This window comes from Leucopleurus acutus (assembly GCF_964270905.1).
Source record: "Leucopleurus acutus genome assembly, chromosome: 10".
Taxonomy (NCBI): Eukaryota; Metazoa; Chordata; class Mammalia; order Artiodactyla; family Delphinidae; genus Leucopleurus; species Leucopleurus acutus.
Window position 1 is genome coordinate 34,686,126 of NC_139153.1, and position 27,534 is coordinate 34,713,659.

Below are 27,534 nucleotides of genomic sequence, written 5' to 3' on the forward strand. Positions count from 1 at the left end.
ACCTTTATCTTAAACAGTGTCCTCTGAGTCACTGGAAGTAAGTCACACACACTGTGAGTGGGGAGGAGGTGGCCAGCCCCACCACCACCGTTTTTGCAGGTCAAATGTGGCTTACTACACAGAGGTTGGATTTAAATTCTCCTTCTCAAAAAGCCAGTCTGTCTTGTAATAGCAAGCTAGTCAAAAACATGAACATCACGCTGAGTGGCTGAGGTGGGAAGAACTTACTGCGCTAGCAAAGGGACAGGGGACGGGGACTCTGATGGGACAGAAGAGAGGCACCTTCAGACCTGCTGACTCAGGTGCAAGAGTGATGCTAAGAAAAGACCGCCTCTCCACAGAGAAGAAAGAAGAGTGTACATGAAGGCTACATACAAAATAAAAATGCATGTGGGCGCCTGGGAGACAGCTACTCTAATAGGTTAGAACACTTTTGAGACAGAATGCTCTTCAAAGCTTCCTGGGCAAGGGTTAGATGCAAGACAGCATTCAGAATGAATTTCAAAGTTTCAAAAAGTTGCATCAAATTCTTTAGCATGGAAACGTGCCATGTTCCAAAGCCAATTTGATAGAAAGATTTCAGAGACCACTTGAGTCATCAGGAGATAATATCTAGGGTAAAAAGAGGACCTTTATAATTTGAGAGTATGTCTATGACTTTTGACAAGCCACTTTTGTTTTTTTTTTTTGCATTTACAGAACTTTATCTGGTATTATTCCTTTGAGAAGTTAATTATATATCAAAAGACTCTTGGGTATGTGGAACCTGTCAGACCATTTTGAACACGGGGTACAATTAGGCACCACAAATTGATTCCAGTTTTGAAATGGCAAAGACAATGAATTTCCTTATTCACTCAAGTAAAATCACAAATTAGTATCAACCAGCACTGCAACACAGTAATGTGTCAGCCTTCAAATGATGCTGCAGCTAACTATTCACTGTAGGGTGAGTTCTCTGTGGTGCTGGCTCTTCTCCTGCCCTCAGTAACATTCCCAGTGCCTCTGCCCAGCTCAATCACTGGGAAAAGGACTCTAGTCTCATCCCTCTTTGGAGGGATGGCAGTCGGAACAGAGAGATCTCTCAACTTCAAGGTCCTTGTGCTTACTGACATCAAGGGCAGGAAGCTGGCAATGATTTTGCAAGTGAAGTAAATAGAGGGATGCAGAAAAGAAGGAAAGGAACCATTCCTTCCAAGCCAGCTGCCATAACCCTGGACTCAGGTGTATGCCTTATGCCAGGAATGGTATCATCCTGCATCACACTGCTAAGCCTTCATGACCCACGCATGCATGAGTGTATGTGCGCAATTTTGGGAGCTGCTTGGCAGGATAGCTTTATTTTGTTTCGCTTTTTTCCTGATAAAATTTTTAAAGATACTTATGAAGGAGGAAAAGACATGTAGAGATCCATCTTTGTGGCCACCTCTTCCATGAAAGTTTCTCTGATCCTCCCAGCTAGAGTCTCTTTCCCTTCTTACTCAAGGTAGCCCTGTTCTCCACTTCCCTGAGGACACAGGGCTTTGCAGCATAAACATGCATGTGGCTATTTTTTCCACTGACCTGATCTCTGCTCTAGCCATGTCCTGACCACCAAACACAATGGTCTCATCAACCATTGGTCCACCCAGCCCTCTGGATTGGTGACTGGGCAAAATGTTTAGTTTTGATTTTTTTTATATACGATTCTCAATTCTATTGATATATAGCTTTTAAAAAGTGTTTCTGAATGCATGCTGGTTTGAATAAGCCCAAGAGACTTCTGATAACATTCATAACTTATAGGAAAAACAAAGGTCCCCTGCAAGGCTGACTGACTTCTCTTATATTTGCCTGTGACAATGGAGACATGGGCAAAGGCTGGAACACATGAGTATAATAAAGAAAGAGGCCAGTGGGCCAGGCAAAGTAGCCAGGCTCATCAAACTACCACATTCACTGCTTCTACTAAGTGTCTTCTAGAATTGAACTGCATCTCTCCATCCCTCTTGCCATCAGCTTAGTGTTGGCCACCATGATACTGGTGTTGATGAGGGTACATGTCTTCTAAGCACCCATGCCTGGACTCCACCCTCCAATCCATTTTCCCAAGTCCTGCCAGGGGGATTCTTCTGTAACCCTAATCGGATGACACATCACCACTCAGTCTGAAATCCCTGTTACTTCTCATAGGCTGATGTCCAATGTTCCCGAATGCCACAAATCCCCATCACCCTGCTTGCTGCTCTGGCCTCTCACCACTTCCTGCCTCTCACCCCATATTCCCCAGCTAGACTGTGCTGACTGCTAGAAGGGTCACTGTCATTCTTGCCATCAGGTCTCTGCACATGCCACTCCATCTGCTCCCAACTCCCTTCAACCCAACTCAGAGTCAAGCGGCCACTCAGCACTCAGCCAAGACATCAGCTTCTCTGGGAAGTCTGCACTGGCCTGTCCCCAGTCAGTTCAGGTCCTTCCTGTATCCTCTTCAGCGTCCCGTGGTAGCTCTATCTCCATGACTCACACACAGTACTGCAAAGTCATTGCTTCCTTGCCCATCTCCTCCACTATGTCCCAAGCATCTTTGGGAAAGAGGCTATTTCTTGTTCAGCATTGAACCTACATTGCCAGGAGAGTGCCTGGCAAAGAGTAGTTTCTTCATGAATATTTGATGAATGAGTAAACAGAATGAATGAACAAATTAGGATGGGTCCTTACTTAATAAGTACACTTATAACACCAATCACATGCCTGGCCTATTCTAGGCATTTCATGTACATGAACCCACTTAATCCTCATAACAATCCCAGCAGTAGGCACTATTTTTGTCCTCATTTTTCAGTGGAGGAAACTGACTAGAAGGAGGTTGAGCAACTTGTCCAAGGTCACACAGCTGATAGTAGCAGAGCTGAGGGTGACCCTAGACTTGTGGCCTCAGAGACTGTTCTGCTCCATGGGGAAACATGTACTGGTGAACCTCCCATAGGTGGACCTGAGTTTGCTGCCCAGTGCCTGCCTAAGATGTGTCCTTCGAGGACACAGCAAGGGGATCATGGCAAAGTGGCCTGTAGTCATCATCAACCAGCTGCCTGGAATTCCACCTTGAGCAGAGCTGAGTTTCAAATTATTAGCTCTCAAAGGAATCTTTCCATGAAATATATGTGAATGTACTATTTATACTTATATTTGAACCTGGATGAAATAGGCATCAGTTAAGGGCATCCAACCCACAGAACTCTCAAACCTGCTGCAGTACTGGGAGTCAGACAAATGTCTTTACCTGTCCCAGTCACACCCAAACCCTCTTCCTGGAGTGTAGCTAGAAACTTAGAAACTCCAGAGGAGGCTTTTTGGGGGAGAGTGGGGGAAGAAGCAGGCATCTGGGAGAATTAGAAAATTTTAACTGATTCTAATACCCAGGATACATTTTTGAAATCCTTACGTTTCTTCACTGGGGAGAGGTAACAGCACCCCGTGATGCCTGTCAGCTTCTGAATGTCCCAGATAAACCTTCCACAGGATTTTTTCTCCTCTTTCCTGTTTATCCTTCCCAATCCCAAGAAATTAAGCTTAGCTCACTGGGCACATCTTTCTGCTTGGGCACATTTCTGCCAGGCAGGGTCCTTGTCTATTTAAATCTGTCTTGAGCATCCATTAGCAGAAGGGTTCTTGGGCTTTTGATTTAATTTGGAGTCTGTATGTGTGTATGTGTGTTCCTTTTACATGATGTTCTAGATTTGTTTCCTGCAGAGTCTGGCCACCACTCTGCATGGGGTGAATTATGTCCCATTTATCTGTGGGACTTCGGTTTTATAGTCATTGGGTCCAAAAAGAGGCCATTGTGACAATGATAAATGTCCCTTGACTTGCTCCTCAGGTGGTCTCAGTCCTTCCAGGGAGAGACAGGCACACAAAGCATCGAATTTCAGACTTGAACCCAGAGATCCCTGGGGTGAGGCTGGCAGGCCAGCCTGTCATTTGGGATTTCTGGCCCTGGCCAGCTGGGGCACAAAAGCACTCCATCCTATGAAATCCCCAGCCACAAACCAAAGAAATGCCAGCTAGTGGTGGTGTTGGGGGTGTCACCCGGGTCCTGTCCCAAAGAGAAAGGGGCAAGTGAGGTTGAGAAAAGCTTTCAGCAAAAGCCCTGCCTGGCTTAGCCAAACTGCTTTCTGGCCTCAATATCCCAAATTCATTCCTGATTCCCTTTGCTATGAAAATATCCATGGAGAATGTGGAAATGGCACCTGGGAGGTGTTCAGAAATACATGTGGCCTGTCACCTGATTACAAAAGTTGACTGAAGAGCATAATGGTTTGGGCACCTCCTTAATGAAGGGCAACGGTCAGTTCAGGGGTGTGGTGGGGATTGAAAGATTGTGCCCCAAAGCCCATGTTCTCAACCTTTTTATTTGCATTCTTTGCGTCTTATCATTTAGGATTATGTAAAAATGACAGCTGCTTATAATTATTTGGAGGTTTGAGTTGCAATAATTAAAAACATCTGCCTTTATCTTACCGCTACCAGACTTAACCCCTCGAGGTTGGGTCTACTGAACTTCAAAGAGGGAAGCAAAAAATAAAAGAAAACTCCACACATTACTAACAAATTTCTAGTGATTCATTTAAATGTATAACCAGTTATTCCAACAGCCTTCAAACCTTTAATTATCTCTTAAATATATATAATTTGGGACTGCTAATTAGATAGCAATTTAATGCTCTCATGGGGATTCAGATGCACGGTCTTTCTAAAATGTAAACTCACAGAGGAATCATCACTGGCATTCAAATGAGTGAATTCTTCAGTTATTCAAATGAGGGTGGGCGTTTACACTGTTGAATCATATGAATATTCTGCTGTCAGCCCCAGCTGTAGGTTTTACAGGGTCCTCAATACACTGAGGGTAAGGCTAGATTTCTCCCAACTCTCTGGAGAGAAACAAGTCCAGCTCCTCCTCGAGGAAACCTAACCTCAGTCTCACAGCCCAGTCTGGCCTCTTCTTAGATGAAGATGGCTCTGTTTTCCTATTTTAAGGAGGAACAAACTTTCCTGGAATTCATAGTTATGAAAGCTTTAATGCTTGCTTCCCAGAATTCTTCATGCTGGTCTGCCTGCTATTGTCTGGGCAGTTAACATTTTAATTAATAACTCTCCCTACAACAGACTGCTGCAGATGGAGGAGGTGAGGGTTTCACTTTGCCTTGAGCTCCCACTTCCTGTGTATTCCTACCCCCGTTGAGATGGTCCTTTAAATTATATAAAGATGTGCATCACATGGAAAAAAGCAATTGATCAATTAGATGACATTGGACAATGATGGAAGCCAGCTCTTGCATCTCAGCCTCACAATGTGGCTAGGCTTTGCATTCCTGAGCCCAGGCTAGTAGCTAGCAGCTGAGGCTCATTTCCCCCACAAGGGGAAGGAGGTGCAGACAAATCTATAGGAATTTTTAACAGATCATTATTCAACACATTGCCTGTAATTACATTTTGATGAGCCTTTTATTGCTAATTCATCATCCAAGATGGGGTACTCTAGATATGAAATTAATCTAGTAAAACAAAGGTCAGAGTGTGTCCAGTGAAAAGAAAAGCTTTGTCCTCATCAAATCCTTTTGCCAAACAATAAAGCAGCAGAGAATCCTATCTCTAAACCATATTTCCTTAAAGTGCCTTCTCCATTATTAACAGCATAAAACTAACACTCTCTGGTGCTTCTAAGTGCAAGCAGGCCAATGTGAGGTGAATACACATGCAGCGCCCTGAAACAGAGATGGGAAATGTGCCTGACACCATCACTTTAAAGCTAAGGTATGTACGTACACAGAACTGTATTTGAAGCTCTAGTCTAGAGCAATCAATTTTTGCAGAGACATATCAGTCCACTGGTGTCTTGGTTTGAGTCCCCTCTGAAGCAGACCCTAAGACCAGGATTCAACGGCAAGGTTTTTCCTTGGGATGGGTTCCCAGGGAATGCCTGTAGGGACATAACAAAGTGACTCAGAGACAGAGATGATGGGCAGGCAGCCAACACAAGTTGCATCATCGAGTATGTTAGCGCTGTGGGCACCCCAAGCTGAATCTGACTGCAGGGGTCTGGGAGCCAGTGTGGAGTAGGAGTGTGGTACAGGTGTGGAGCCCACCTGGGAGGTGGGAGTGCTCACCAGTCTTTGGTGGAAGGATGCTAATTCCCTGGCACATCTCGTCCGCTGCGTGCAGGAGAGGAGTGAATTCCAGAAGTCAGAGAAAGTCTTCACTAGGGTTTTGGCAGCCACAAGCTAGGCTGGCCCCCACGGAGGTGAGGGCCGAGGGGACATGGGTAGGGCATTCACAGAACTACTCCACTAAGCGTGTTCTCCAATAGGAATTTATCAATAAAACCTCAAGGCACTTTCCCTTGTCCTTTGGAAGTCTGTCCTAAATCTACCCAGATTGCAGACACAACATCTTAAATCTCCCCGTGCCTCAGGGTCTTTGCATACTCGGTTTCCTCAGCCTGAATTAGTCTCCACTCTCTTGGCACAGCAATTTCTTCTCCCCCTCAGGGCTACAGGGCTCAGCTTAAAATGTCATCCCTAACACGGGTTCTCCTTGACCATCCAACTAAAGGTAAGGGCATGTTCCTACTTTTTTCTCTCAGGTCCTTGTTTCCTTTGGAGAGGTTATCCAAAATGTGCAGTACTTTTTATTTGCTTACTTATGAGCTTAAAAAAAACATCTTCTCCATGACCAAATGAAGGAAGAATTATGTCTGTCTTATCACTTGATCCCCAGCATCTAAAAGAGTGCCTGGCACAGGAGAGGTGTTCGATAAATACATGCCAGATGAGGGAAGGAACGGTGGGAGGGAAGGTGGGCTACAGCAACACAAGAAGGAGCAAGTTACACATCTAGGTGTCTGAAGAGCCTTCTGTTGCTCCCTAATATGCTGGACTGGATCACCAATTGTGAACTGAAGCTTACAGGATGCAAACTAACGCCCTGCAGACTTCTCTAGCCACCCCTTCCACAGCTAGACACCAAGTCCTTTTATAAATTCTCCTTCTTGTCAGTATTCCCACCCTGGTACTTAATAATACACTGTGTCATTGTGTAATCAATTTCCTATACATGGGTCTTCTCTCCCATTTATTTATTATTCCACTTCATCTGCTAGGTATCTCTCCAGGCCCCGGATATGCAAGGGTGAATAAAATGCTATTTGATTAGTGACTTCAGGTTGCTTGCAGTGCAGTGAGGGGATAGATGTGTCAAGGGACTTCTATAATGTAGTGTGGAGCCTAAACTCAAAGACCTGTGCAAGAAGCCTGGTGGGACGAAGGGATAGGGTGGTGTGGAGAGGAAAGTTTTGGGGGGTGGGAGTGGGAGAGAGGGAGGCAGTAGAGAGGAGGGCTCAGAGCCACACCAGCAATGCTTCCCAGATTTGGGGATTTCACAACTGTATCAACCAGGCTGCTCTGGTTGTAAGCAACAGATACCAATTCTTTATCACTTGAGCAAAAGAGGAATTTACTAGAAGTGTATATGGAAGCTCTCTGTTCCTACCACAATGAGAGATTAATGAATTAATTAATATGAATGAATAAATAAATAAAGGACCTGATAGAGGGCCTTTTGCTCTTGTCTTTTCTTTTCCTTCCTTATTTCCTTCCTTCCTTCATTTCCTTCCTTCCTTCCTCTCTCTTTCCTTTTCTTTTAATTCTTCCTCTTTCCTTTCTTCTTTTTCCTTTCTTTATTGGCATACTAAGGACTTGAGAAAAACAAACCTTCCATGTATTCTTATCTTTGTATCAGTCAGGGGCCCAGCAGGAAGCACATGGCATAGTCAAGCTGGCTAATTAAGGAAGGTTTAATAAAGAGGCTATTGGAACAGTGGGGTAGGGTGTAGGAAATTATAAGAAATGGTGCAGTACCCTGAAGCCAGAAGCAGTGAGGACCTTCTCTTCTACTCTGCATGAAGGGACAGAGGAAGGAGCAGTCACAGGAGCCCACAGAGAAAAGGAGGCTAATGTGGCTTTAGATTGGGTGCAGTCAGTCCCAGAGGACACAGGGTTGAAAATACAATCCCACCCCACTCTCCTCTCTCCATTTCTTCTGAGTGTGTGTCCCCCACTAGCTAAACTAGTTGTGTCCCCCATAGCCGAGAGCAAAGGAGCCACCCTGAGTGCCATGCAGGTGGTGTGCGGGGGCAGAGAGCAGAGGCAAAAAGGAAAACTGTCCACAGAAGCCAAGGGAAGCCCTCTAGCCCAACTCTCATTTTATAAAAGAACCTTATAACACTGCTTCAAATTAAAGAAGTTTGTTCATTTGAATAGGTTTAACTTTATGAAAAATGACACTTCATAGTTGTCTTTTTTTTTCTCTGAACATTGAGCCAAATTTTCTTTCTGACTGACAGAGTCCTTGGCCTAGGCATCAGTTAATCTCTCTGAAATAAGCACTAATGCACAGGATGCTGTGAGGACTTAAAAGAGGCAAAACACACAAAGGTGGTAGGCACAGAGCCTGGTTCTTGACACGCTAAGTAACAACTGCATTGTCACTGTTAGTCCCCTCTCTGCTAAACCCCATCTATGTCCTACATGTCCATGTACACACCCGGCCACAGAACTTGGGGACCAAGAGGCTGTTGAGTTCTTGAGGTTTGCAGAACAGAAAGCCAGGCACCCCTCTAATCTGCTTAATTCTGAAGCTCACGAGGTGTAAGCATTCCCTGCTCAGGGCTACAATGCTTCCAATCAAGTGTCCAGACCCAGGCAGTTCCAACCGTTGCCCTCAACAATTTCATCAAGTGGAAAGCACACAAGGCTCTGTTTTCTCCTTTGCCAAATGATGTATTTCAAAAAGAACAGGCTCGCTACGTGGGGGTCACGCAGCCTTGTTTATTTTTTCTCCGAGCACACACTCCTCTGAGCAGACACACTTACTAAGCATCTGTTCATTCTTTCTTTTAAACTAAATGTGATGGATTCAGACCTGGCGTTAAGAGGAGTCTCCTGGGCTGTGTTTTGAGAATGGGTTCAGGGACCAGGCACACTGCGGTGCCCGCGCGCCACCTACTGGCCGGTCTCGTTCAGTTCACAGCAGTCTGAACAGAGAGTGGGCTGAGATGGGATTCCAGCCTTTGGGAGCCATAGAAAGGACTATAAACGAGGCTAGGTCCCTACCCCCTACACCACGACAGGCTGGGGCCAGCACGATGCATGGTTCTGAGACCAGAGAGAAAAGTCGTGCCTGGTCCAGCCTGAGGACAGAGATCCCGGGAAGCGTGTGGAAACCCCCACTGAGTAGGAAGAAATGTCCTCCAAAGTGGACTGTGGATGCAGTTGGTGTGCATATCACCTCCTCTGGGAAGCCCTCCAGCATCTCAGGGCACCCTTTCTCAACAAAAAAAGATGCTTCCCCTGCGAGCACATAGCTCTTCTTGGCCTCTCTCGCTATCAAGAACTCTTGCTTTGCTCAATGAGTTCCTTGTGGGCAGAGACATTCTTCTACCTGCTTCTATGTCTCCATCAGCTAGCACAGTGCCTGACTTGAGGAACATCTGATGAATGTTTGCAGGCCAGCAGGAGGGCAGAGGCAGGGGCAGAAAGAAAGAAGGGCTTGACCAATCACATGAGCTTCAAGTTTTGTGTCCAGTGTAGCAAGGACTCAGTAAATGTTTGATGAGTAAACATGTGACACCTGCACTTCTCATTTATTGTAGGAAATTGGTACCCAGATATTTAGTCACCAGCACCCTTCAAACATCATCAAAATCACTCAGTAAATATTTACCAACCACGCCCTAGATACAGCAGCAAAGTCACAGGAAATCACAAGGGATGGGGCAGGAGAGGCTGAACACAGAGACCTTTCCCAAGAGTGATAAGTGATCCTGAGGAAACTAAAATAGGGGATGTGATGGGGAGTGATGGAGGTGATGTGTGGCTCCTTTGGTCAGAGAGCAAGGATGCCTCTCTGTGGGGGTGACATCTGAGATGAGACATGGAAGCTGAGAACAAGGCAGTCACAGATGTATCCGGGACAAGATTCCAGGTAAAGGGAAGAGCAGGCACAAGGATTTGGAACAGAAAGGAGCTTGGTGTTTCTGAGGAATGGACAAAAGGGCTGGAGTATACCTGGAGCACGGTGGGTAGCCACGCAACTCCGGCAGGTCAGAGAGGTGAAGCCAGATCTGGCAGGGTGCTGTGATCATGGCCTGGAGTTTGGGTTTTACTGTAAATGCCAAGGGAAGCCAGACCATCTGAGTGATGCCTGTGAAAGCCCCTGCTGACTGCTGAGTGAATAATGCTGGGGTGGGGGTGGGGGATGGGGTGAGGGGGGTACAAAAATAGGTGTCCAGAGCAGAGCTCAAAGGGAACTGAAGTCATCCAGGAAAGACAGGACAGAGGCCCTGTCAAGAGTGACAGAGGGGAGTGGACTTGGGGTGCATTTTGGAAACAATAGGACATGAGGGTGGATGGCATGGGGAGGGATCCAGAAAAAGTCAGTGCTGGAGGCCACACCCACACCTGTTGAACTAAAAAGAACCCTTAGCGTTTGCAATGAGTGGGTGTGGATGGGAAGAAGAAATGAAGGAAGATTAGTTGAGGCATTCCTGGTCCAAAACTTAAACAAAAAAGAAAACGATTAGATGCGTGGGATAGAAGCTAGTCCTTGCATGACTGAGGATCTGCATCATGATATAAAAATCACATTTAAACTTCACATTGAACTTTTTGGGAATGACACAGAATCTCCTCACAGGGCCCATTGCTTGAACTAAGTCAGTGGACTTCAACAAGGATTCTGATAGCGGTCCTTCCTTTCAAGTTCCCATTTAAACTGGTGTTTGATATGCGCTGTCTGCTTAGCATTTAACATATTTACATGTGTCCATAGGAATGTCCATTTCATTCCTTATGAGAGGACTTCGGCATAAGAATATTTACATTTATTAGCATGTTCATGTGTCAATCTGTGTTATCAATGACCTTCTGCCAGGGTCCATCTATAAACCAGGTGCAACAGCAAAAGGGCACAGAAAAATGAACTGCCTGGGCGTCCATGAGAACAAAGAAACAGAATCACATTTGGAGTGGGGCGGGGACAGTCAAGGAGTAACACAGGGACTTGCTGGTGATATCAGGCAGAACTCAGGCTGTGGGTAACTTCCAGAGGTAGTGGGGCAATTCAGTAATGGGGAGATGACACTGTTATCTGCAGAACTTGGGATCCTTAAACAACAGAAACGGTTTGGTGTCTGAGTGTTCTGATGTAGATAACCTGACAGTTCGGTCTTCCCACCCCCTGGTCTGGGCAGCATAGTTTGGTTTAGGGCATCTACATGGGTTAGGTGGGAAACCGTGGGGCTGAAACAGGCAGAGACAATCTGTCCTGACCCGACAGCCTGGAAGGGAGGTGCCGAGGCCACAATGGAGGAGACTACGTAGCCCCCGACTGTTTGCACAGACTCCCAGGATGAAAGACTGGTGGTAGTGGTGGAGCTTGTTCTAATCCACTTTAAGGAAAGAGGAGGTGCTGCCATCTGTTTACACTCTAGACTGGGTTTAAAACATCTGGTTCAAAACGTCTGGCTACACTCTAGACTTGTTTTGTTCCACAGGGCAGCCTCAAGCCACATGTGGCTCTTGAGCTCCTCAAATGTCGGCATTGAGAAGTACTGTGGGTGTAAAATATACACCAGCTTTCAAAGATTAGTATAAAAAAATGGCCAATATTTCATTAATAATTTTTATATTGACTGTATGTTAAAATAATGTGATTTGGGATATACTGGGTTAAATACAATATAGTCTTAAACTTAATTTCACCTATTTCCTTTTTAGATGTAGCTACTAGAAAATGTTAACTTACACAGGCAGCTCATGTTCGTGGCTTGCGTTACATTCTTCCTGGACAGCGCTAGTCTAGACAGATTCTCACTATAATCACCTGATGATGACCCTGTTATTCATCCATGTGGCTGCAAAGACCAGGCTTCTTGGTCACTCCCATCCTCCAGCCACTCTGTCTCCCACTTCCTGAAGAACCAACCAACGTAGCACAGTGAATTTAGCACATCCAAACTGATCTGGGGGCTCCTGGTTCTGGCTCTTTCTAGTCATTTTACCACCATATCGCTTGGTGTCTCACCTTCCTGTTTGTAACATGGGGATATGCACTGCCTCATGGAGAACCCCAGCTCCTCAGCCTGGCACCCCCAGTTGTCTACAGTCTAACTCCAGGCTGCCTTCTAGACCCACCTTCCACCCAGGCCTGCCGTCATGCACACCCTTGCCTTGAGCCTCTGGGCCTTTCTACTACTCCAGCATCCTAGGCTTGCTATTAAATTAGTTAATAATTAAAAGCCTTAACAACTTAAAACAGTTTGAATAGTGTCTGCCACACAAAAAGGAATCAACGAATGTGAAAAAAATGACTAAGACCAACAACAACAGTAACAAATACAAAATGCATCTTCCCTAGTTGTGTCTATGGTTACTTTTAAACCCTACATATCAAATCGCATCCATTCTATTTGATTTTGAGTTCTCTGAGGTGGGGCACTTCTCTGCAACCACTCTGAGCAGCTTGCTCAGCCCTAGAACATGGTGGCCATCTAACAAACGTTGAGGGAAGGAATGAAGATTTCTCTCCATCGTTCCCAACTTCCATCTCATCCACCACTACACCCGGTGGCCCATGTGACTGGCTAATTTTCATCCAGAATAGAAACCCTTCAGCATCCTTCCTCATCTTCTGGGCTTGAAGATACAGTGCAAACAGCTTTTGGCAAATGTCAACGCGGGTTTCGTGGAAGTGAGTCCTAGATTTTGCCTGCCCCAGGCTCCTCTGTGGAGGCTTGCCTGTGCTGTGGCTGCTGGAAGGGAGCCTTCTTTGTGTTCTCTTGGTGGTCTGACTAGGCCCACATTCCAGGCCTCCTTGGGAAAGGCAATCAACTCAGATGTCCCTTTCTTCTAAAACCGAGGGGCACACGGATTACCAAAATCTCAAAGAAAATAAGATCATGGCAAAGGTGGTCCCCTCCTAGTCTTATCGCCCTCAATGCTCTGTAGGGCAAAAGAAAAAGAGATATTAGGGGCTCCACATTTTAAGAAAAATTCATAAAGCTCTCAGAGACATGGGAAGAATAAAGTGCAAGAGGAATCAATTTAAACAGTAACTCTAAGTAACTGCTTTGAAATAGTTTTCAATGATTGTTAGTTATAGTTAACAATGAATGTTAGTTTCAATGAATGTTAAAGAGGGGCAGAGAACAAGAAAAAACTTCCAGATGTTTAATAACTACTCAAAAAGTGTTCCTCAAGGTCTGACTTGAATCTTTCTTGCTGTGCTATTGTCCTATTCCCCACCCGTGATATGGCCCCCAGCCCATGGTAAGATAGCTCCATCAGCCCCCAGTCTAACACACGGGACCCAGCACACCAGGAACCGGATAAATGTTTGTTGAATCAACATCGGTTAGTCTACCAGAAGTCACAAGCAGGTGGCAAGGACAGGGTGGCTGAGAAACACTTGAACAAAGACTACAGAGAGCCCACTTATCAACAGAAAAGTCTTACTTCAGCAGTTTTGCCAATTAAACCAAAGCCAGTCTGCTGAGTAAGGCTCCTACATCTGAGCTGTTTTTGGAGACACTTCATGATTCACACCCAAATCATACAAGATGAAAGAAAATACTGGATAAAATCAAGCCAAATATTAAGTCTGGGGGGAAAATTTTATTAGACAAATAAGAAAAATATTGGTATTGTGCTTCAGGAAACCCACTTCTTTCCTCTGCCTGCAGGGGCAGAAACAATCTCAGTGGCAGATGGAGACGGAATAGGAGTTATTTTAAGTGAGTCTGCTCCATCCTCTGCACTGGCCACAACCTCCCACTTGCACCCACCATGCTAAGCTAGCAGCCTTGGTCAGAACCAAGGGGAACATCCATTTGTAAGAAGGATTCAATTATATGGCTGGGCTTGGAGAAGGCCAATCAGGTTGGAGTGAGGATTCCCCGCCCAAGCTGGCCAAGGAAGCTGCTGGTGGCTGGCTCTCCCCAGCCGTGTGTGAGGGTCTGACCTGGTGCATTTACATCGGTGCAGACACCGGTTTCTGGGGGAAGCACACCAATTACATTATCCTGAAGGACCCAAAGTAAGAGAAAACTGAACAGTGGCTTTGGAGGATCCCTTCATCCATTCCCCTCCTGAGTCCCTCCTCTGTGCTGAGAGGCTGCTGGTGAGGGAGAAGGGGGGATGAAGCTGCTTTTGTTGCTCACGTGAACAAGACAGAGAGAAACAAACCACTTGTATGTGCCAGAGCTGGGGCTATTCCCCCCATGTGGACTGATTCTTAACTGTCATTCTTCAGTTGCTGCAGCTGCTAGTATATCCTTATTGCTACTCTGAAAACAAACAGACAACAATAGCAACAACAACAAAACCCTTCGGTTTCCTCACGTGGTAGGGCTCACACAGAACATCCCAGTGTAGCTACTGTCTGCTTGTTTTCTAGCTCAGAGTTGGCCCAGAAAATTGAGGGTGTGTGTGTGTGTGTGTGTGTGTGAGAGAGAGAGAGAGACAGACAGACAGACAGACAGACAGACAGACAGACAGGCAGGCAGACAGACAGATACAGAGAGATAGAGGGAGGGGGAGAGACAGCAGGCATAAACAGGCTTAGCTGCGGTTGCACAGACTAAGTTGATACCAGGTTCAAAGTAGAACTGCATGGAGACTGCATGATTCCAAGGACTCTGTATCTATTCACTTGTTTTTGTGTGTATACAATCCCTCACCAATGTTTATCACAATAATCGGAACCAACTGAATAATAAAAAGTGTTCTTTAAATCCACCCCCACCCCCAAGCATCCACCACCACCATGTCCTCCCAACCCTTATAGCAGCCAGGCATAGTTCAATAGAATCAATAAAACACAAACGGGGTGCCTGTATAACCGCCACTGTCCGCAAAATGTCCTGGGGCCTGCTTTGTCACACAAGGCTCTTTACTTGCATTATCCCATTTACACTGACAACCAGTAATATTACATACTTTGGTTATGGCAAGATTACAAGAGAAAATGATGCTCAGAGAGGCTGTGTGACTTGCCCAAAGTCACACAGCTGGGATATGGCAGGACCAGGAATCAAGGACAACTTGTGTACTGCTGAAGTGGAATTCCTTCCACTTCACCGCTGTCTTTTTCCCAGTAGGAAAATGCAAAACTCAAGGCAGGGTCAACACTCACTACTGATCACATTCATATGGGTTAGTTCACGTAATCCTCAATGGTGGGCATCACGCCAAACCTCTTCTAAATATGTCAGGGCCTCAGGGTCACAGACTGATAAATGGGATAGATGGCTCACTGACCTGGCCACTCCTTATGTTCTTATCATGGATCAGTTGCAAAATGCTTCATCTGGTTTGGGCTTGGGTTCTCACAAGTGAGATGTGCAGCATTTGCTTGGGTCACCCCATTTATGGGAATTTGACCCTAGCTACCATTTCCAGTGAAATCATTCAGTGCAATGTTTCAACAGTGAGAAGAACAGAAATGACTTGTATTTGTGAGTATTTGCACTGTCAGGAGATGATAAGTCTTGACTGGTTGGCCTGTTTTTATAAGAGCCTTTTGGCTGCCCTCTCAGTGGCCACAGCTCTGGAAAGTACATGAGATGGATTATTTGCAAACAGACCATTTGCTGCATGACCAGGAGATATAAAAGACCAGAAAGACTTCGTGAGTTGACTGTGCAGATGGGAGCTGCTCATTTCCATTGCTATAGAGAAAGGAAAGGTACCTTGGTGACTTCTGACATCTGGTTCCATTTTGTTCCTTCTTTAAAAGCTGATACATAGAAAGTTATTCATTCACTAGCGGAAGATCCAGGTTTGATTGTTTCATTTACTCTGATCCACTCCAACTTGGAATAACAGCACTAGGAGCCCATACTCAGCCACACCAAATATATAACTCCTACCACCCACCAACAGGCAACCCCAACTGGAAGGCTTAGAAATGGGTAATGTGCTAAGCTTTTTAAACTTAAATATGTTTTTAGACTTAAATATCCTTAAAAAGTTAGTAGCTTTTTCAATCGGACTTTTCAATGATTCTAAGTTACGTTTGGAATTAGCTAACCAGTTAACTCAACCCTTTTTTGATAAAAAGATTGTTGAAGTCAAGTATTACCTTAAGTCCCATCCTGAAGCATGCATATGGGATCCACATGATGTGGCCATGACTCCATTAATATCAGGGCAATTAGAGCAAAGTTGGATGATGATGGAGCTAAAACATGGACTTTTTCTAAACAATGATTCAAGCGAGAAGCAAACTGGTCCCCACGATGTTTCACCAATAAACATTTGCATAGCAGGCATTGCTATTTTCTAATTTTGATGAAAGGGAAAAAGACATGTGGGGTGGATGTGCGTGCGTGCGTGCGTGCGTGCGTGCGTGTGTGCGTGTGTGTGTGTGTGTGTGTGTGTATAGCTATAGGAATGAACTACACTTTCTTTGTTTTGTTTTGTTTTTTGTCTTTTTTTGCGGTACGCGGGCCTCTCACTGTTGTGGCCTCTCCTGTTGCAGAGCACAGGCTCCGGACGCGCAGGCTCAGTGGCCATGGCTCACGGGCACAGCCACTCCGCAGCATGTGGGATCTTCCCGGACCGGGGCACGAACCCGTGTCCCCTGCATCGGCAGGCGGACTCCCAACCACTGCGCCACCAGGGAAGCCCTGAACTACACTTTCTTAACATTCAAAAGCAGAGTTTACTATATTACTCTTTATACTTTTATATCTTCCTTAAAATTAGTTAACCGCAGACCGAAAAGGATGTCCTTTTTTCAACACATTACAACTAGTCCAGGGATGGCAAACATGTGGTACACTCACTGCCTGTGCCCCTCCAGAGTGCACAGTGGACCAGGGCCTCCTATCTGACAAGCCTGGCTGCCCTTCAGAATGCTCCTCAACACAGTGCTCCAGGCAGCCTCTCCCCAGGGATCAGAATGGACCGTGATATTCTGGCTGTCCTGGATTTGACCTAACCCCACTCACTTCAGAGAGAGTGAAAACGATGCTGAAAGAAAATGGTTTACATGTCAGCTCACCAAACAATGCTACTGGATACAGCTTAGGCAGGACAAGGAGAAAATCTCAACTGTTTCAATTAAACACAAATACCTTCAAGGCAGCAGGCACTGGGCTTGGGTAATGTATTTTGGGGGCAAATCCCATCAGAATGAATTTCCAGGGATCTTGGATTTAATCTGTTGTATCAAATGTAACTTTCAATAAGTTGGTCTCAGACTGAAGTGTTAGAGACCATTTGTTATATAAAGGTATCTATTATGATGGGTTTCAAGCTGTCCAGAGTTTAAAATTTTTCCATATATTGGCAGATGTGAAATAAATATATAAGTACATATAGATATATATGGATTTATATATAAAACCATGATAGTAAATATATTTACCCTACATTATTTACATATTTTATGTCAAAATGCTAGTTATAAACTATTAAAACAACCTTTTAGAGACGGTATTATGAATTGAGCGTTTCAAGTGAAAACTGCAAAGTGTAATTACTGTAGAACTGAAGAAAGTCTTTTAAAATCATAAAGGGAGAAACACAGAAATAAGTATGTCTCTTACCAGTGGTCTGAGTTCTGGATGCGTCAGGATATATCCATTATTTGTGATTGCAAAGGCATAGCCGTGAATCCCTAACTGTAAGAAGAAGCGAGAAAGAAGCCTTCATTAGCTTGCTCCCTGGTGAATTCACAAAGCAGAAAGCAGCCCGACATTTAGTAATGTGCAGCTTAAACCTGGCATTCATAGCCCTTATCAGCACAATATTTCATTAAAATAAATGCAAGGCACTGATCCTTGACATTTGGTGGAAATGAAGACCTGTCACAGGATAAGCTCAGCAAATAGCACAATTTAAAATGTCACAGACCCACGCTGGCATCCAAAGCCCTTACTTTGATTTATTTAAAACAAAAACAATTATATTTTCTAAAAGGCAAGTGGCTAATGTTTCTGGAGACCCTATGTCCAAGTGAACAGAGTTTTGTCAACCTGGGTGTCTTCTCTCTACCTGAGATAAGGCAAGAGGGGCCTCCCTCTGAGGCACACCTAGGCTCCCTACAATTTCACACCCCTAGGGGCCATCGCAAGCATGCACTCTCCTAGGCAGTCATTTTCCATAATTCCTCAAGGATAAAAGTGTCCCCACCAGCCTATATAGGAGCCTGCCAACCCTTTTTATATCCTTTCGTCTTTAAATTGTGAGGCTGCCAAGCTTTTCCATGCATGCTTCCATCGACACAAAGCCTGGGTAATTTTCTATGCAGAGCCTCACTTAATTTATGTTTTCTGACTAAATGGGACTATGGGAAATAGTTTGAGAGCAATGAAATGTTTTACTAGCTTTAAAAAGTATGTAATCAAATTTAACACTGCACTTATTTAAATAATAATCCCAGCTTTTTGACAATATTTCTATTACACAGTTGACTGCACCCATTGGCTACAATAAATTTACCTACAAATCATTCATGTATTAAAATGGCCTCTGGCATAGAACCCATACTGATCTCTCTCTCTGAAGAAAGAAAATGTAACCCACTTTTGCCAGAGCAGTGAAAGGGGAGAAGAAAAAGAAATCCTCTGTTTTTTTCCAATGAGTTATTTCATAGTTCTGAGCCCTCACTGTTACTTTTCTTGGAAATTCTCTGCTGCTCACATTCTTGAATATGATACTATTAAATGATCCAGACAACAGAGTTTACAAACCAAGAATGACCCTGTCTGCTTGTTAGCTTAACGTCAAGGTGATGTGAAATTAACTTCAGGGAATTTAACACCAGAAATTAAAAGTTTTCCTTGCATTACATAAAGTAAATATGCACACGGTAGTCAAGGGCAACAGGCATTTTCTTCTGGAGTTACCTTGCAAAGCAAGTCTTAATAAGATTCTACTTGATTCTAATGATAAAAGTGTATTTCATTATGCTGTGAAAGATAAACCAGCTATCCTCTGAGATGTATATTGTCTCTTTCATCTTGTCTCTTGGAAAAAATGTCAGACACAGTCAACACTGCGTTAATTACCTTTATTTATGTCCCAGTTTAATATGGACTGCAGGGGTCAAAAAAGACTCAGAGAGTTTGACTCTTTCCATTAAAGGCAAAAGTGGTATTTGGTTGGAAATTCACAATGAGACCAAACAAATAATATTTTATAGTCAACTAATACATTCAGTGCCTTCTAATTTACATTCCTTCACTTCTTGGTCTGCTTGTAGGAAGTAATACTCAAAAGAAGGTAAAACTCCATGCATATGCCCCCCCTAATGCCCTCTACTTTTCTTGTGTCAAAATGATAATAATCAATTATTTGTGAGGTTGACTATAAGTAATCAAGGCATCAGTCAAGGCCTTTAATTATTTAATGCCTGTCTCCCTGCCAGAATATAAGTTCTGTGACAGCCAAGGTCATACCATGTGCTTATGGAGAGGTAGCTGGCATGGAGGGAAGAGGGGTAGAGAAAGGAGAAAGCAGAAAAGGAGGAAGGAGGGAAACAAAAGAAACTGAATTGAGTGCAGATACTACAAAGCTATCCTAAACTCTGCTTCCTCCCTGGGATGCAGAGACTGAGCTGACCTTCCCACACAATGTCCTCTACTCACTGTTCAACTGCCATCTCTACTTCCTTGTTGCTCACTCATGCCCGACCCTACTAGAGTCTGCCTCTGCTGTGACCCCTTGCCTACCAAGATGCCACCAGAACTCCTTTCTTTACAGTTGCCAGTGGCCTCCTAACTGCCAAACCCTATAGAAAGCTCTCTCTCTTCCTGGTTGTGTTAGCCGACTGCCCCCTCCTCCTTGACACTCTCTAGTCCCTCAGCTGCCAGGACCCACACTCCCGGGTTTCCTCCCTTTCATAGGACACTCATCCTCCACCCACCTGGAAGCACTAATTTTCCCTAAGTTTCTGTCCTCAGCGTCCCTTGTCTGCTTTAGCTCTCTCTACCCCAACACGATTCATTAACCACCTGGATGCTGTTGATCTCCAGATCTGTGCTCCAGCCTTGGCCTGTCCCCTCAGTGGCAGATCCCAGTATCCACGTGTGTGTCGGCCGTCTCTGCCTGGACATCCCACAGGCGCCCCAGGCTCACCCAGGGCAGCAGGGTGGCTATTTCCCTTAGCGCTGCTCTTCCTGCTCTTCTCTCTCAATCGGCGGCACCACCAACCACCCAGACTCCTCAGCTGCAAACTCCTTTTTCTCTTTCATCCCCGACTTCTTGACCTAAGTAATTACTAATTTTTCCTCCAGAAATCACTCAGATTCAACTCTGCTTCCCCACCCTACCATTCATGTAGATTTAATATAACAGATTGCCATAATGGTCCTACCTGCACTTCCTGCCTCAAAGCTTGGCCCCAACAAAGTCATCCTTCAGATTAATCAAAGTCAAAGGTAACTCTGACTCTGTTGCTCCCCTTTGTAAAACCCACTAAAGACCTCTTTCATGTATAAGATAAAATCCATGGGCCCAGCCATCAAGTCTCCCTGGGATCTGGCCCCTACCTAGTTACCCAGCACTGCCTTCTTTCACTCATGGCCTCTCAAGGGCACACGACAGGGACAACACCACCCCTGCAGTTGTTTTCTCCCACTTAGACTTTTACTCACACAGTGGGAGCTGCCCAGAGCACTGCTCCTTCCCATCTCCCCTGAACTAATTCTCACCCATGCTATGAGCTCAGCCTCAGGATCTTCCCCTATAAAAGGTCTCTCCTGTTGCACCGTCCTTTCCATACCATGTCTCCATAAAACCCTGAGAATTTTTTCCACTATTACCTTCACCCTAATACATGAAAATGCTACACTTACTTTTCTGCCTGCTTCTCAACTCTAGCTGGTTGTCTTTCTTTCCTCTGCCTTGTTCTAGATAAGGCAGTGCCTCCCCCATAAGAATGGGCTCTTTGTGGGGAAGGAATCATCTCACTCATTTCTGACTTCTCCAGTCTCTAGCATAATGTCTAACACATGACAGGTGCTCCAGTTAAGGTTTGCATGTATTTAAGACATTCACTACTTTACCCAAATATTACCTAGTTCATCTTTAAAGTTTGAGCTAAAGTAAATATTGAACATGAGCTGAAAAGTAGAAGCTGATTTGCTATCGGAGGTACATAGTCAGTCCTCCTCAAGCCTGTACCTGAGAAAGTCTTCTGACATTCAGAAACTATCTGGTTAACATCCTTCCCAGGAGAACAGTCTGGGAAAATAACATCAGAATGTTTTGTTGGTTGGTTGATGGCATATGGATATAACCTAATGTAGATGTAAGAACAGAAACTGAGCAAATCTCAAAACACATTCTGTGGATGAGTCTCTCAGAAACCTTAAACTTGTGTATGGCAATGTCCAACATTTGTTTTGGGCCCCAAATCAATATACAGATGAAATCTCTAATTTTTGTTTCATCTGAAATAGAACCAGTCTTCCTGTCCATTCTAATGTGCAGTCCCGTGGAGTAATAAAAGAACAGATGGGACACAAGGCCTTCCAGCACTTGGGGCTGCCAAAGGGGCCCTCATCCTGAATCATACTCTTCTGGAGGCCAGGAGCCTCGAGCTCCAACAGCCCGGGGAAGGAGGTGCTTCCCTTCCAAGTGCAGAGACTTTGGGCTAATGAAGTGAACCCAATTATAAAATGGCTTATTACATTAACAGAGGCTGTGGTGTCCGGAAATTATTGCTGGGGTGTTTGGAATTCTTAATAAAAAGTACAGGAAGTCTGATTGCTTGTGGGAAAATCTATGAAGCTAAGGGAAAAAAAAGAATTCTATCTTCTGGGAAAACCCCAAGAGCAGACTCATCTTTACAAGGTGTTAATCAAGAGAAAAAAGTATAATTTGCACTCTGCTCCCTGGAGCTCTCCTCTCCTAGATGGCTCACTCTGCCTGCCATGCACACCTTTTCCCCAAGGCTCTTGTGGGAACCAGAGGAAGGATAACTTAGATTAAGGTATGTCATACGTGGGTCTCTCGTTCCCAGACCTTAGGAAAAGCCTAAAACAGAAGTGCCTGTATTTCAGACACTGCTGGTTAATTTTCTGTAGCTGATCTTCCTCTATCCCCTTATTATACTTTGTTTCATTTATCTTTTATTAGCTGAGTTATACTGAGAAAGTTATTTCACGTATCCTCATCTAAAAACGGGGTCAAGTGGTACCCACTTCATGGGAGTGTAATAAGGATTCAGTGGGAATAGTGGATATAAAGCACTTTTACCATACCAAACACACAGTAAAAAGTTCAATCAATGTTTTATTGTATTATTTTAGCCATTAATATTATTTTTAATATTTTAACTATTATTTAAACTATTACTATTATTGTCCTTTATTGTTCCTAATGGCTCTAGGGTAATAAAGGCTAAAAGTCTGGATTGCTAGTTGTGAGACTTGGTGAGATATTTAAACTTTCTGAGCCTCTGTTTCTTTAGCCAAGGGTAATAGCAGTGTCTACCTATTATTAAGTGAGATAATGCTATAAAGAGCTTAGTACATTGCCTAGTAGAGGAAGCTCTGAGAAACAGACTCACAGGGTAATTGTTATCAGTTCCTGTATGTTCACACTTTCTTGATTTACTGGGCATATATTAAATAGTGGCCCTATATATGGGCTTCTACATCTTCTTATATGGTGCAAGAGGATTAAGAGTGTTAAGGAAGGTGGGATGCCCTTCCTTAAACAGTAAGCCAGCAATTCTGGGTACCTAAGTCTGGGGATATCAATAAAAGTAAAGTCCACTATCTTTAGGGGCCTCAAATACCCTGAGTTTCCATCTCCGGGGAGCTATACAGTTTCCAACATGTGCTTATGTGAGTTTGGATCAACCACATGTCCTATCATGCTCTGGAAACTTAACTTCAACTGTAAAAGCCTTGTTGTTGAATGAATCTGGTTGTCAGGGCTCCAGGGTGACAGTAGGAAGAAAGACTTTTGTCATCTCAGTAAACCCAATCAGGAAAGTTCTTTTGTTAAGGAGGCCGCCTTTTGTGAGCCTGGACACCTGATTTTAGATTAGAGTTCATTTCCTCTTATCATGAAGGTGGCTTTCTAATTTGATCACCTAAATGGAATTGGCATATGGGAAGAGACATGCCTTGCTTGTTTAAAGAAGTTTCCTCTTCTAGGAGTGGAGCATGTGCTAAGGACCAGCTAGGAAGCGCTGGGAAGAACTTAACCTTTTGGGTTCTCTGAGAAGGTTGGGCCAACAGGTGAGGGTGCAGCATGGGCTTATGGAGGGTGGTGATAGCGCTGATGTCCAGGGCTAAGGGGAGCCCTAGGAGGCAGGGATACATACCCCAAGTCTGAACAATCCCCTATGGTCTTCACTCCTCAGTCCTCCATCATCTTCCCATGGCCTATTTTGCTTTCTTAGGAAAAACAGTGTAGAGCGAGATGATTTCAGGTGGCATATAGGGCCTGTGTTAAACTTTATAGCCAGAACCTCTAGTAAGAGGCAGCCCTTTTAAAAATTTCTTCCATCCTTCCAATTATATCAAAAATAAACTTTCCATTAGTATATCTTTAACATTTGCCTTTAATACTAACTTAAAAGAAAAAAAGAGAACAGAATTCAAGTTCAGAACTATTTTGTTTTTATAATTTTTTTTACAATTATCTTCTATAATGCAAATTGACACTGGCTTTTCTTTTTAGAAATGATGTGTTTCCTATCAAAATTTAGTTAAGTGAAGAAAGTTTCAGGCTGATTTACAAGTGAAGTATTAAGTAAATAATGGTACAGAGAGTATATGAAGTAGTATGTGAATGGCTTAGATCTGCTCTAAGAATGTGGGTCTAGGCTCAAATCACACTCACCACTTCCTACTTATGTAGCCTTGAGCTCTGTGAACATAAGCCCTGCAAACCTGAGTTTCCTTATGAGTAGAATGGATACAACAACACTGCACTTACCTGAGGAAGGTTTCACAACATGATGGGGGTAATGTTCGTTGCACAGCACGGAGTACTGGGCAAATGTTATCTGCTAATATTATACCTTGAGACATCCCATTTTGTACCACAAAATGGTGCTTTTTTAAACAGGTGTTTTCTGCACCTGTCACTTTGCGTCCAACCCTCTGAGGGGTGACCTGTTCATTTTGGCTGCAGTTATCCATTTAGCTGACTTGCTTGGATAAGGGTTTGCTGTGATGCCTGGTGATCTGTTCTCTTGCTCTTATCCTGGCCTTCTGTCAAAAAGGTGGACCTATCCTTGTCGTCAAACTTAAGAATCTTGCCTAACACACATGACCTTGTATAGTAAGCCTTTCCCCGTGTCTTTCAAAATTCTTTGAAAACCCCATTTTCAAAGGTGGCTGAGAATCCCAGCATGTGGTTGCCTAGTCCATTGTTCAGTTAACCCATCGTTCTGTTGGGCATTCTGGGTTAGCAAAGGATCGGTGGATGTGAAGCCACAGGTGTCAGAATCTGGGGTAGGAAAGGTGTCAATAGCTCTCTGCAAGCAGTACTCCCTGTGGAAGAGGGCTGCAGGTACCAGGGGCTGGGGGTCAAACCTGTCCTCTTGACCAGTGTGTTACCATTGCTCCTGACTGATGACAGTGGTCAATTCTTCACACAAATCTACAAGCAGGTTCTATTGTTATCACCATTGGACAGAGAGGAACTAAGGATTTGAGAGAGTTGTCCATACCCAGCTCCTCAGTGATGGAGCTGAACTCCAAATGTATCTTCTTCCAGAGCACTAACCATTGCCTCTTCCTGCCAAGGCCCAGGAAGAAGGGCCTCTCACAATGGTGGTGAGGCAGGCTCAGCACATCAGGGAATGAGGTGGTAAGGGAGGGGGCGCTGCCAGTTAGCCAAGAATCTCAGATTCCCAGCCCAAAGGAGCTTGCCTCCCTCCAGATGGGAACGGAAAGAACCCTCGTCAGTCTGTGAGTGGGCCAGAGATGGAGATGGGCGAGCTGGTCTGCTTCATGCTGGGGGAAGAGGGGACGGTATGGTCTCAACCCTTGTGCAGCCAGGGGAACCATGTCAGTCCATGAACTCCTCCCAGGACAAGGAGCAGGGGCTGCTTCCTGCCCCCCTGCACTCCCACGCATGCATACACAGAAACGGCTCTTGGGCAGTTCCACAGCACTGGGATAGGGCTTAAGGGGACCTTCCTCTTCTCACCCCTTGATTTGCTTTTCTGGGGAGCCCCCACTAGGGAACAGGTGAGAGTTTTCTGCATGGGGTTCAAGGACTCTCTGGGCCATCTTCTTAAAAGGAAAACCTGTATGTTACTCCCCTGGCTAACCTATGTATCAGAAAAATATAATGACCATATCTCAATTTACGACTTCACATGTGGCTGTTCAGGCTGAGGTTAGAAGAGATAATTAAGAAAAAGTGCCAGTCAAATGAAATTTAAAAATATCTGTTCAGTAATTCTGCAGGTAGTACAAAGAAAAGACAATGTGTTACGATAGTGGGAAGCAAAAGGTTGAAGCTGGAACAACACTGCTCTAAAGGTAGTAGAGCCTGAACCTGACTTGGATGGAAACCAGGCTCCTGGCCTGTCCGTTGCTCTGATTTTGTTAAAGTGCTTATTTAACCACAGCAGCCAAAGAACATAAATACCAAGTAATATCATCCCTATGGGCCACAAAATGGTTACTGCCACCGTGTCCCCTTCATAGCAACTTGCCACCTCCTGCACCCAGCCTAGGTGGCAGTGCAGTCTGTCACTGTGTGTGCCTGCCTGCCCCAGAGAGGGCAGATCCAGTCTGTGGACCTCTGGGAAATCACATGGAGCTTGGGACGCTTGTTCTCATGGAAAGAGGTTGGGCTGCGGGTGGCACTGGGATGACCCATTAGAGTCTCTCTGTCCCCAGATGTGGAAGAACTAAATAAACCAAAGAGTAGTTCTGGGAACAGAGTGCTGGGAATATAGCCAGGTAAGGGGGAAAGCATGACCCTCTCTCTCGAGGTAGGGCTGGCCTCACACGCAGAGCTGGTTCTAGCATATCCACCCCCCGCCACACCCTTTTCTGAGCCCTTTCCATCTAGTGTTTCTTTTCCATGTTGTTCTAAACTCCCAAGGCAGTGGCCTACCAAGGCCTGCCCTAATCTCTTTGTTCCAAAATTACCTACTCCACCCTCTCAACTATCCCCAGAATTTAAAACAAACTTACAATTCCCTTAGTGCCATAGGTTTAATGCAGCTTTAGGAAAGGAATATTAATTTGTACCCCATCACCTTCCAGGATAAAGGGAATACGTAGTCGAGAGTCAGAGACCACTTTTCTTTGTGCCTCATTGGGTTCCTGTTAAGAAGTAACAGATTTTAGAGGGTCCTCAGATTGGCGTGAATCAAGATTGGCTTAGAAAACCATCAGAGGTGTAAGACCTGTGGAGAACTGCACAGACTTGTGTAGATTTCCACAGACTCACACAAACCTGGATAGGCACACGTAGACCTAATCAGACCTGCATGGACTATTATTATTCTAACAAAACAAAACAAAACAAAACAAAACAGAGCCCTCTAGAAAGAAAGTAGAAGGGCCTCCTTCCTTCATGTTTTCCTTGTCACTACGGCAGGTTGTGAAATTATCTTGTGCATTTGGCCCTTGACTATTAATTATGTGATGCATTACCTTGTATTTGGGGATGGTCTTCAGAAGTTCTTTCACGGGGACATCTGTGCCGACCACACCCAGAAGAATGCCTTTCGATCTCTGTTGAAAAGAAACATTAAACAATACCAACAATAGTATGTTAATTTGGTAGAAGAAATAGAACCTCCTGAAAAGCCACACACCATAGATCACTGTCTGGTGCCTTCTTCAAACTGAGAGAGATTGAAGATTAACCTGGATCTCTATGAGGGAACCTCTTCTATTCCCCATCCGCTGCCCAAAATATTCCTAGGCAAGAATGGTAGCTTCTCAGGCCAAACATTACCTACTATATATCCCTCAACACACGCCCATACCAAGACACCCTAAAAACCATTTTCTTCTCTCTCCTGAAAATCAAGAAGCTAAGGACTTATGATCATTAATCAGTTTCTCTTATGGAAACTTTTTATAGGAAACACTTTACATGTTAACCACTTTCTCAATTTACACTGCCATCTGGTGCCCACAAGAGAGAGAGAGAGAGAGACTAAATAGCCAGAGAAAGATGCAATAACCCTAACACATCTTTAGCAGCAAGCTGGAATCAAGGACTAAGGGGAAGGAATAGGCCTCCAGGGTCCCAGGTCCCAAGGTCAATGTGGTGTACTAAACTTTCTAATGTCAGAAAGGGGCTTCTAGAAGAAAATACTCGTCGCTGTTGTCTGTTGTTTCCCCCCAATTCAAGTGTCCCCAGAACCTCAGGCTGCGATCTTATTTGGAAATAGGGTCTTTGTAGACGTAATTAATTAAGGATCTCAAGGCAAAATCATCCTGGATGTAGGATGGGGCTTATATCCAATGATTTGTGTCGTTAGAGGAAGAAG

General features: G+C 44.5%; 1 protein-coding gene across 1 annotated transcript in view; it reads right to left on the reverse strand.

The window, feature by feature from the left end:
• CACNA2D3 (calcium voltage-gated channel auxiliary subunit alpha2delta 3) overlaps positions 1-27,534 on the reverse strand; it is a gene marked incomplete at both ends in the record, with an annotated part of 784,748 nt that overhangs the window by 176,964 nt on the left and 580,250 nt on the right. The window contains 2 exons of the mRNA XM_082847776.1: positions 17,648-17,722; positions 26,687-26,767. Coding sequence (XP_082703902.1) covers positions 17,648-17,722; positions 26,687-26,767 — 156 coding nt within the window. The remainder of the gene's footprint in view (positions 1-17,647; positions 17,723-26,686; positions 26,768-27,534) is intronic.